A 12,689-nucleotide genomic window follows, 5' to 3' on the forward strand; every position below is an offset into this window, starting at 1 on the left:
TAAAACACGAATATAGATCAATTTGGAACAAAAAACTATGAAAGTTGCATACAGGGTAGAAAAAGTGTATGGGATTCGAACTCACGACCCAGAAGTTAAACGTTTTTACCACCAGCTTTACGACTAAGCATCACACAGGTATGGTATGCATATTTTGTCTTATATACATCATCAACTAAATCAATTCTTAAAACTAAAATTTTTGGTTCTATTTCAATGTGCTATCGTCTAAAAAGTTCACTAGAGTTTGTTCTTCAGCTTTTAGGACATTTCTTACAAAAAATATTATCTTTTAAAGTGATGTTTCGATTGAAGTTAAACGGAGTGCTAAAATTATATTCCATGTACTTACAAATATATGTTAGACAAAAAGGTATATTTATAAATAGAGAAATACAAATTTAACATGCTCTTTAATGCAGTGGAATATTTAAAAGGCTATCAAATTTAATTTATATTCAATGTTTTTACTTTTTACCTGTTTCAAAAGAAAAAATAACAACTCTTTTAATGCCATATCTGATTTGCTACAGTTTGATGTAGTCAGACGTTCAGTTTCATTAAAGGTAAATGTGTATGCAGAACTAGGAAATAATTGTCAGGACAAATTTTGCTATTTCATGCACTTTTATGGCAATTTTTTGTGCCTGATTTTCTTGAACTGAATTTCTTGAGCGCTTGATTTTCTATGCGAACTAGTACTGTAGTTACAGTTATCTTATTTTTCTTATCTTTTAACTAAATTCACCTGGTTGCTGTCTTTTTCAGTATGCAGATTTCTCGCTATAATGTTAATCCAGAAATAAGTATTTTTTAGCAAACCATTCTTTCCTTAAACCAACGTTCATCGCTACTTCTGCCGCCATTAATTTTTGGTGACAACACCTGATTGCTCCTTTTTTACCATTTGACCCCAATGCATCCGCAGACATACGGATAGAAGTTGAACATTGTTGAACTCCATCCGTATGTCATCCGTCACTGCACATCGACCGGATTGCAGATGTCAATCAAAGTGAATTCGCCTGCTGATTGGAGAAATGCATAGACACCCCAACGCATACGTAGCAGTGGAAACGAGCCTTTACTGTTTAGGTGGTAGTTAGAACATACAGTGATGGGGATATGGAGATGCCAACTATTATAGATTTTCTGTAATTTTTACTGATTTGCACTCTTTACTACAGAACTATTAATATGACAATATTGTTACGAGAAATGGCAATCCTGGCAATGCAATTTCTTGTTGGAATTATGCACATTAACATCGGCAATCTTTTATATTATGAAGCAGAGAACCATCAGTATTAAAATGTGGGAAAAGCTCTCAGTATTAAAATCAGAAAAACTGGGGAAATTTGCATGGATATACACATAAATTTCTTTGATTAATGATTGACAAGTTCTAGACCAATTTTTGAAGGCTTGAGAGGGGAATGGGTTCAAATTGTGAGTTAATTAATGATTGAATTTTTTAAAAACTCATCAATGAAAGATATAATATTTAAAATAATGTAGCACTTTCATTGGAATTTGACCAATAACATTTTTATGCAGTAAGGATTTCATGTGGAGCAGCTATGTTTTTTTTTTGTATTTTCTGTGAATGTTCTAAATATTAAATCTCGGTATAAAAGAGGTTATGACAATGAAAGAGATGAGTGAATGTGCAAGTACTTTTTTATGATTTTGCAGATGCAAGAGAACAAAGCTGTATCAGAATATTGCATGAATATCAATTTGATTGTTTCTAGACATCCAAAATGTGGACACAATATGCATTAGTTAGAAAAGAAGAGACAAACTGAGGGATTTGAATAAAGTTGTTGAAATGAAGATCATGTGAATTTTTGTGATATTTGTGAGAATGTGAGGGAAAGCTAATGGTTTAATTAGTAATTTGAATTTTTGTTATATTCTAAAGATTATGAATTTGTTATGAAGGAATGAACTTATTATGAGTTGGCTATTTCTCTCAGTTATCATTAAGCTGTAGTCACTAATGGAGAAATGTGCATTGGAAAATTGAGGGAAGTTAAAACATCTTTATTTCTTTTAGCATGCTGCCAGTTAATGCACACTTGCATTTCTATGTGGTGTCTCCTGGAGTTGTAACTGATCAAGAAATACTATGCAAAATTATACCAAATTGTCAGTTTTCAAAACCATGCCAAGCAGTGGGCTAAAGTACTTTTTCGCCTGTTGAAGTTGTAACTGTGTCTTTGTGATTCTCATATACAGGGCTGAAAATAATATCATTGCAACACTTAACATTTTGCATGGTCTCCCAGCTACATAATCTTCATCCAGCATATGCTTCAGACACTCTTTCATTGCACTACTAATGTATCTTGATTTTTTGCTTCCAAAAAAATAAAAGAGCATATTACTGTATGTAGCTGAAAGGCTAGTACTGAAAGTTCATTGTGTTTAATCATCATTAGGTCATTGGGTGTCGTGCTGTCATTGCATGTTCTGAGATCAGTCTTAATAAGATTCATTTGTCTAAAACCTCATTCACAAGATGCTGTGGAAGATGACAAAACTGCAGCTATTGACAATAACTGGCTGAGATGAGGAAATCTTTCTTTATGGGAATTTGCTTTAGAAAGCAGTTCACATATATCTGCACCTTGTCCAAACGTTTTAAACACATAACATTCATTCTGTAAAGATGTAAAGTTTTGCTCTTAAGAATATTGCATTTGAGATGACAAATAGCCTTCAAAGTGATTGTACAAAAGCATAATTTCATCTTTCTCTTACTTTCCAAATTGTCATGAGGCCACATGAAAGTATCAAAGACAGCTCTTGCCTTTATAACACCCACATCCCATCCTAGAAAACATTTTTTAAGGTACTTTATTCCATGTCAAATTATTTTCTGCTTTTGAATCAATTTGACAATCAATATTTGTAAGCTGATTTTTTCTAAATTTCCCACTAATAGTAATTGAATTGTTGGTCAAATATGCATTGCTAAGATTCCAAGTCATTCAACCCTAAAATTACCCTATTTATATGAGCCTTTACCCTACTTAAAATCATAAACTCTGCTTGACAAATCGGAAAAAAGTTCCTATAGGAAGGAAATCTAGCGAGAAATGTAAGTTAAGGCAAATAAGAAATTTTTCATTTGTTTTAACAATCCTTTTTCTACAGCAACTTCATTTCACACTTTTATATGAAAATATCTGGTGTGGACATCACATGACTTCCTTGTATGGCCTATTAAATTATACACACTTTGTGCTGCACTTCATTTAAACTTATTTCTTCAAATTTCATTAGAGATATATTTCTTATTCAATCAGTTCAGTTCTCACTTCGTAACAAGGCACAAAAACTCAAAACATCTTTATTCAAAATTGTAAAATACAGAAAAATCTAAAACATCAAATACAATAATAAAAAAAAAAAAAAGTTAAAAACTAATTTTAGATAAAATTAGAGTTTTATGCAAAAACAAGCAATTTGGACAATGGGCAGGAAGACAAAATGTTCGCTGCACAAAACTGAAAGTTAATTTAGTTCCATTGGACAAAAAGACACTGAAGTTGGTGCACCAACTTAATTCACTGTTCTACAAAGAGTTTCAAACATAAACAAATGGTGGCCTCTTTAGGCCTAGCACCACTTAAACTTTTAAATTGTTGCTAATTCTACAACTATTGCATGCAGATTAACTAAAGGCATAAAATCTAAACTGGGACATAAGAACAACATAATTCAATTATTTAAAGAACAAAATGCACAATTTACCAACACATAAGAATAAAAAACTGAGCTCACTTAGCCGGGTAACAAAGTGGCAATATATAAACACACACATATATATTTATTGTAAGGTATTTCTCCCCTTCTTAGCGTGCCTTCATGGTGTAATGGTTCTGCATGCTAGGCCGGTATTCCAGATGTCCATGGTTCGATTCCTGGTGAAGGCGTTTGCTAATTTTTCATCAATCCGGCCTCCAAAAACATCCTAATGTCTCTATAGTGGCACCCGAACTAAAAGGTGTCGGATGATGATTCTCCTCACCCAGGATTTGCAAATTGGGGTTTCCCTAAAAACCCGAGTCGCCCATTAAAAGGGGGAGCCTGTAAGGTATATCTCCCGTTCCTAGCGTGCCTTCGTTGTGTAGTGGTTCTGCACTCTGGGCCGGTGTTCCTGAAGTTCGTGACTTGATTCTTGGAGAACGGGTTTACTAATTTTTCATCTCTCCAGCCTCCCAAAAAATCCTAATGTTTCTACAATATATACATACATATAAATTTAAGCAAACATGTAAATACGTAAAAAAGCAAATTTAAAGTTAAAATAATTAAAAAATGTGCAAACATATAAAAGATTTAATTTTCGAACTAATCTACAATATCATTTAAATTCAGATAACGTAGGTAAATCAAGTGCAAAACCAAACCATGAAAATAAATTCACCAATTTAGCAAATTAAAATTAATATTAAAATTAATCTAAAAAAAATTTTTTTTTAATGCATAAGCGAATGACTGTTGAGCAGGCAGGAGACAGATTTATCAAGGGGAAGTTGCCTCCAAACCTAACTCTCCAATCATTCAATTCATGTTTCATCATTCATGCAGGCAAGGGTAAAAGTCAAAACTAAAAGTAAAGAGTGAAGAATGTCCAAAAAGAAATACCAATAAAGTGGTAGCTTTAGAAATTACCAATTAAAAATTAAAGTTCTAAAAGGAAAATACCAATGAAGTTTTTTGAGAAATAAGCAATGTAAAGTCAAATATTAAACTTTTTTTAAAAAATTAATTTTTCAGAAAGATTAATTTAGAAACCAATGCATTTAGAAACCCTTGTCTACAGAAACCTCCCCGACATGAATATGCATATCAACAAAAAGAAACTAAAAAGGAACTAGACATAATTTATATAAACCAATAAGAAGCAATAAGAACTAATTCATAAGTTTTTTAAAAAAACAAATATATACTTAAAAATAATTTCATATCTAGAAAATACTTAAATACTACATAAAAAATATTTAAAAAATACTTAAAGCAAGTAAATGGTAAGTTTTAATTCTAACTTACCTACTATTACATAATATTAGCACAAGGCTAATATATTAATACACATATTAGCCTTGGGATATGCAAAAGTATTTCCAAAGTGATGTAAGTGTGTTCTTCAAATTATGTAGATGGCGCTTATGTAAGTAAAGTTGAGTGCCAAGCTGCTATCTTTGTTTTATTAAAAATTTTTTGCAAACTTTAATATTAAAATATTTAAAAATAAATCTAGAAAAAATTAAATATCCTAAAAGTATATAATTCAAGTTTTAATTTTAATCGAACAACTATTTTTGGTAGGGAGTTAAGTAGCTGAGCCAATCAAGAGATGTAAGTTTGCTTTGCAAATATCATAAAAAGAGTACTAATTGAAGTAAAGTAGTAAAGTAGAGTTAAGTGGTTATTGTGAATTAATAAATGTAAACTGTTTGTAATGTGAAATGTGTGTTCTGTTGCAAAATTGTGTAAATATTGCAAATAATAACGTTAAGTGATTTTTTTTTTTGGGGGGTGAAAATTGCAAATAATTAAAAAGTAATTAAGTAAAACTGAAATGCTTTAAAATTTTTTAATTATATATATATATATACATATATATATAAGGGTGAACAACTAGATATTATACCAGTACCATACACAAAATTTCAACTTTCTGTGGCTACTCATTTTTAAGTTATGTGAGATACATACATATGTATGTACATACATACAGATGTCATGCAAAAACATCATTGAAATGGATTCAAGAGCAGTTAAAATGGATATTTTCATTGAAATACAATACCTGAAATTTTTCGCAATTACATTACTTCCTTTACTTCGTACAAACACTGCACTGTAACTGTTTAACAGACAAGAAAGGTACTAACTTCAGCTGAACAGTTCAGCCTAGTTGCCATAGTCTTTTTTGAAGAATTACTGTAAAATTTATGCTGTTTCTTAAGAACACTATCCAATTCAATAAAATATTGTGTGTCTTAAATTTAATTTGAGTGCAATACAGTGTTGTGTTAAACCTCCATTATGTATTTTTTCAATATGGCAGCTAGTCCATTTTCTCTTCCAGTCATGTTTTAGCCCCATATGTTCCAAGACCTGCTATTCATTTTCTGCTTCACCAGCTGATTCCAAGCTTTTGCAATTTGCAGTCTAAAGTTTCATAGTAACCTAATGCAGAAGAAGAATGTATAGATACAATTGAAAGGAATGTCGCTTTTATAACATTATCTCTTATATACCTAGCCTATATTGTTTGTCCTTCCTCTTTAGATACTTAAAAAAGAATAGTCATACAGCTACAATCTAAAATTTCTGCAATAAACTTCCTACAGGTAACAGCTGCAGAATAAGATATAAACTCCCTGGATTGTTTACCATGTTGGTATTTGCTGAGAGCAACATGTGCAATTTATTAAGCAGCTTAATCAAATCTTTAAAATCAGAAAATGGCTTATTTTACTTTTCAATATAATAAATTATGTTTAATAGTTTTTTTAAGTGTTAAAACAGTCTGTTGTCCATTTTTCTTTGACACATTGCTAATGGTATGCACTCTGGATTTTCTACAGCTGTATCTTTTAACAAATAATTTTGCATGAATTCACTGGCAAACACATTTACCACAACTTGATTGGCAAAGTACCACTTGATGCGCTAGTCACAATGACCATGTTGAAATTATCACACACATATACATTTCAACAATAGTTTCATGCAGTGGAATAACCGTAATTTTGATGAATGACTACTGCAGTGTTTGGTAAGATAAGTTCACAAATTACTTTGCAACCATGTGTAATTGGCATGAAGCAATGAAATACGAATGGCGAAACAACCTTTTTTTTTCCTTAATTTTATGGCAAATCAATGTGTTTACTATGAAACATTCAAAATGCGCCTTAAAAATCTCGCAAGCAAAGCTTTACACATGAATCCATAGCTTAAGTATTTTATGTGGCGATGAACATTCAATAACATAATACAGTACAAAGTCCATAATCCGAACTTGTCGGGACTTCAGCGATTCCGGATTTATAGATCATCAATTTAAATCTGGTAAGATGGCATGCAGAAAGTATACAATTAAAAATATGAAACTGAATTTATGAAATAAAGAGCAATTATGGTCTAAAGGGTTATCAAAATTTACAAAAAAAAAAACTTAATATTTATTTGTTTAATTTATTAAATATTTCTTTCAATGTAAGTTGTTCAAGTTGCTCCGTTTTTTGTGCTAATACTTTCTCTTTAATTCTCTCTTCTATAAACAGACATAATTTCTTGTTCAGTTACAAAGTTCCACTGTTCAAATCCTGTAATTGCTGTGTCAAGAATACCGACTAACTTGTCAATCGAAATTTTTTCGTTTTCAATAACATTTCGTTTTGTTCTCTATCACTTTCTTCACTATCAGAAGCACTCAAGTGTAAACACTTTACTGGCTTTACGCGCATGTGTAAGTTTGGTGCTTTGAGGTCTGGATTATAGATCATTCTGGATAATGGACGTCCGGATTACGGACTTTGTACTGTATAGAAGATTTTCTTTATATTCAATGACTGAAAGTATGGCATGAGTATAAATACAATGTAGCCTGTTAACCCCCCCCCCATAAAAAAGTCCTGAAAATAAATTGTGGGAAGCATTAACCATGCATTTCCAAGGTTATTACATCCAGCTGAAATTTCTTATTAGTTGCCAATAAAGAGCTGGTGACAATTATTTTGAGCTTTGATCATACATGTTTTATTCCAAACTCCTGTGATAATATATTTGCCATATAACTTTCAAAGAGGCGAAAAGTGAATTGTGTCCTCGTTTATTTGCTTCAGAATTTCAAGAGTTGGCTGCAGCAAAAATGTGCCACAAAGTTGACCTTATCAGGTCAGAGGTAGTAACACGAGGAAATGTGCCTTAATTTTTTTTAATCTTATGTTTCTTGTGCAAAGTTGTAAATGTGCCTTGTATATGATGTAATACCATGCTATCCTGTTGAATCTCTACCTTGCAATCTGGGAAATACTCAAGTTTCACATTAAGTACTACTGGTATGGTTAACTATTACTATAAGTATTATTGATAAATTCAACGAGATGTTGTTGATAGCTCTTCTTGAAGGTTGGCATCTCTAAGGAATTATTTAGTTGAGCAATCAGAGATTCAATAATGAGAACTGTAAGCCCTACAGTGTAGATGTGAGAAGATTTTTAAAGATAGTTGTTTATTCTGGCTTATACAGAAACTTGGAGAGTATTCTTAACTATAATAAGCCGGAAACATTTTCCTGCCACATAGTTCTGTGTAGGCAATCAAAATGCCTGCAAAGTTGTTTTAAATCATACTTTTGTGTGATTTTTGCATTAAATGCTGAAATAACATTTTTGCTTTTTATTATTTTCAGAAAACAAAAATTCTCTTCCAATTTCTTTCATAACTGAAAAGTGACATAAAACATAGTTCATAAAGCATGGGATATCTATATTGAATAATAAAAAATTGTAATATATTGCATCCACATAAGCACGTCATAAGGATTCTTTTAAATTATTTGTTATTAGCTATATGAAACATCAAATTAAGTTTCTTTGAATTTTATGTAAAATTTAATTATTGAGCTTAAATTGCAGTATATAACCTTAATATCCAAAGCTGATGTTACAGTAATTAGAGTTTGTTATGTAAAGGAAATACTTGTTTCACTATTTTTGACGTCTCGTATATCTGTGTTTTATTTACATTTTGAACAATACAGTGCAAATGCCTCTTTAAACTTATTATTTAAAAAATCATTTCAAGATTTCTTAATGCTGATGATTTTTTCTATGATATTTTGGAGAGGTATTTAAACTGTGTTTGGATGTTTCACGAAAAGAAGATAAGCTAGTTATAACAGTTTGTTATACATACTTCCTGTAATAAAATGTTTACTATCCTCCTTGTCATGATCGATGTTAGTTCTTTTTGTCGGTTATTTGGCATTTTAAATTTTTTTATTTGCAGAAACACAACATAATATGTCACATGCACTACTCGCACATCTCTAATAATTTTTTTTTTTTTTTTTTTTTTTTGTATATACCATTCAGTGTACCATTATACCATATATGTTATTATATTATTTTGTATATACTATTCAGTACCTTGTGGCCTGTTTTGCTGTTTTTCTGTTTTTCTGTGCATCTTGCCGGTGCTGGCATCCTTGCTGTTCATATTGCTATTAAATGTTAAAGGAGAAAACTTTTTCATAGTGCTCTGTCTCATTCTGGTGATATTATAAAATGGTTTTCTCTTTTCCCCCTATTGTTTTCATTTTGCGATTTTGCTTCAAATCACTGAATATCCATTACACTTTTCAAATTGTTGCCACCAAATATCATTGCCCTGTATTATTATATTTGAAGAAATTAAATAATAAAGAATCTGCATAAATGTATGTATGTTTGTTGCATTGTGATAAAACAAGGGTATCTAGAGCCATCAAATTTTAAATGACGTAATCCTGCTGCGAGTATGGGCATCTGGAAGCCCAAATTCAAAATCTGGAATTTGTTTTATTATCGATTTTATATTTTGTAAAACTTCACACGAATTTTGATTAACAAACTCAAGGATTTTAAAGCAAGCAATGGCAATGTTGTACAGAAAAAGCATTTTTATCTCCAGTGCGCGAGAACTGTGTATCGGAAATTCTAAAGACATGCTCATTTTAAAATGATTTTGTGATATTGCTCTTGAACTGGATTGTATGGTTTAAGTGCAAAGAACATGATATTTAATAAATTAAGGTAACACAGAAAATGTTTAAAAAAATGCCCCTTTGGATGAAATTTAAAATCTAAAACCTATCAGATTTTTTTCTTATTATAAAATAAAAATTAATTTGAATTTTATTTATTTATTTTTAAGATAATGTTCAGCAACAATTAGAATCTCTTCAAAGATGTCAGTCTTTAGAAGAAGTTCAAAGACTCTATGAACATGGAGATTACACGGCAGTAGTTGATCTTCTTATTCTGACTTTTAATCAGCCTCGAACTAAAAGAAAGGTAATTTTTTATTTAATTTTATAAACACAGTTTATTTTAAAATGTAACAAAAATATGAAGTAGATTAAGCTCAATTTAAATAATATCTTTACCTAGCAGCTGAGTATATGAGTTTGATGATAAGTAACACTAAATCCTGCTTAACTAAATGTGCAAAGCTCTCTCCCCCAATAAAGTGGATGTTGAATTTATCAAAAAATCAGTCACTTTCAGTTTTTTAAATGTATTTTTTTAGCTTCATAATATTCAAAAGTAAACATATACAATATTTACAACATATATTGTATTTTATAACATAAAAAAGGGTTATCAAATTATCCTATTTGTATGTAATAATAGTAAGTTGGGAAATCTCTGACCTGAAGATGGCCTTTAAATACACTGATATCCCAAATTAAGAGAATTTACACATTGTATCAAATATCTGAATTTTTTTTTAATTGCACAGACACTTGATTATACATCATTGTCCCCCATGCATCTTTGATGCATGAGATTGGACGCTGAAAAAATTACAAAAATAAAAAGACAAACAATAATTAACCTCATACAGTAACTGCATAAAAACTGGAAAATATAATAACAAATGCCTATATTAAGCATTAATAATAATGATGATAATAATAAATTAGTCTTTGCATTTCAACTCTCTAGCCCACCAATATCAGCGGTATAGTTTTTCTGCGTTACCACTCCAATATTTTATATTACAGTTATGGTTAATAAAAATAATAAATACAATTACATATATAGCAGAAAGAACATCTGAATACAAATAGATACATGGTGTTCTTCATATGAGAGATCTTATATTCACAAAACACTGCAAAATATTTTACAGAACTGAATTTCAAACACTCAGATATTAAAACTACCATGAATTATTAAGGGTTTTTGCCATAGTGTTTCGGTTCATAAAAGTTGTACCGAATCCAAAAAGCTTTTCAATTACATTTAAAAAAAAATTATCGAGTTTTAATTAAAAGTTTTTTATTATTTTCACCCTTTCTTTTATAATTTCTGTTTTTTTTTTTTTTTTTTTTTTTTTTTTTTAATTCACGTAAGCAGTAATTTTAATTATATTTCTTTTGTATGTAATAAGATTTTTTTTAATGTATTGGAGTATTATCTTGCAGCAATCTCTTGATGGTGTACCTGAGAGGCATGCTCAATTATTACTTCTTCAAAACTCCTTATGGAAGCTTGAAAGATATAAAGTAAGTTTATTGTATTACTCTTGCTTATTAACCTAAACCTATAACCCTTAAATTGATATTTTTTTTAGAATATGTGTATTATTTTTTATGCAGGACTGTGTTTTCTGGAGTGAGGTCTCATTTAATGAAGCTTTGCAACAGTTCATGAATGCTGCAAGATCTGATTGGTCAGAAACCATGGCTCACCTTTTAAGTGGCTTAGACAAGTAATTGTTGAAACACAGTATTTTAATTTTTTAAATATTTAATTTACATGCAAATATGTATCAGAGACCATGAATTTTGATATTAAGTAGCAATATTTTTCTTCAAGGTGTGCAAAACTAGATCCCAACTACCTTAGTGGACTTGATGACTCGAAGCTTGTCCGACTTACTCAGAATTTAATTCTTGTTATCGTTATTCAAATGGAAAACTATGATTTTTCAGCTGACAATGCTGCATTACTGATTGTATTGCCATGGATTATACTTTATCGTTTGATTCTTAAGTAAGTTTTTAAAGATAATATTTATTTTTATTGCTGAAAGATTTATCATGGCTGACATATATGTATCACTTGTTATAAATTAATTTTTATTTCTTGTTTTAAAACAGTGATATTATATTTCTGTCATTGCTGAAAAAACACCCTTTAAATGTTTGTTTATAGTGAGGAACGAAGAAAGTCAAAACGCTCACAGTCAGTTGCTGGGAAATCAACAGCTGTTGAAATTGGATCTGCTGGAAATTCTAGTAACAAAACTGGAGTTACTAATTTCCTCACAGATTTTGATTTAAGTGCCTCAATGCCTTCTTCTCTCATGTTGCTTTTCACAGCTCATGAGTATTTAGGAAGGTAATGATGCTTTCTGTAATTTCTGTGTATTTGTAGTTGATTGAATTAAAAAAGAATTTGAATATTTATTTTGATAATGCTTAGGATGATAATATTACTGATAATTTTTATTTAATTATTATCTGAAGGAGTGGAATCATTTTTCCATAGGTGAAGAATTAGACTTTCTTTCGGTAGTCACTTTACAATTTCAGCTCTCAGAAAGAAACTCTTTTCCCTCATTTATCCTGTGGATTAAAACATCATGCACTTTTTGTATTTTTTATTTTCTTCCCTTTTATTAAATATATATTGGACAGCTAAGAGGAAGTACTATATTTCATTTTAACTCCCAATATATACTAAACACATTTTATAGAATATTTTATATTTATTAGGTTCCCAATAACTTCAAATACATTTTTTATTTTATTATATTATATAAGTGGAATAAAAATGTCATCTTGTGAAACATTAGAGACTTAATCAACCTGTGTGTGACATTAAATCTATAAGATGAATATATCTTTTACATTAACTGTTTCCATCATTTGAATTTGTAGTTGG

The 12,689-nt window shown here is 30.2% G+C and overlaps 1 protein-coding gene across 1 annotated transcript in view; it reads left to right on the forward strand.

The window, feature by feature from the left end:
• LOC118206141 (calcineurin-binding protein cabin-1-like) overlaps window positions 1-12,689 on the forward strand; it is a 195,928-nt gene that overhangs the window by 103,571 nt on the left and 79,668 nt on the right. The window contains exons 22-26 of the mRNA XM_085825897.1: window positions 9,949-10,088; window positions 11,225-11,305; window positions 11,399-11,511; window positions 11,619-11,795; window positions 11,958-12,143. Of these exons, the coding sequence (XP_085682023.1) occupies window positions 9,949-10,088; window positions 11,225-11,305; window positions 11,399-11,511; window positions 11,619-11,795; window positions 11,958-12,143 (697 nt within the window). The remainder of the gene's footprint in view (window positions 1-9,948; window positions 10,089-11,224; window positions 11,306-11,398; window positions 11,512-11,618; window positions 11,796-11,957; window positions 12,144-12,689) is intronic.

The sequence above is a fragment of the Stegodyphus dumicola genome, chromosome 10, assembly GCF_044657685.1.
Source record: "Stegodyphus dumicola isolate Sdum_Otavi_A_Nest chromosome 10, ASM4465768v1".
Classification (NCBI taxonomy): Eukaryota; Metazoa; Arthropoda; class Arachnida; order Araneae; family Eresidae; genus Stegodyphus; species Stegodyphus dumicola.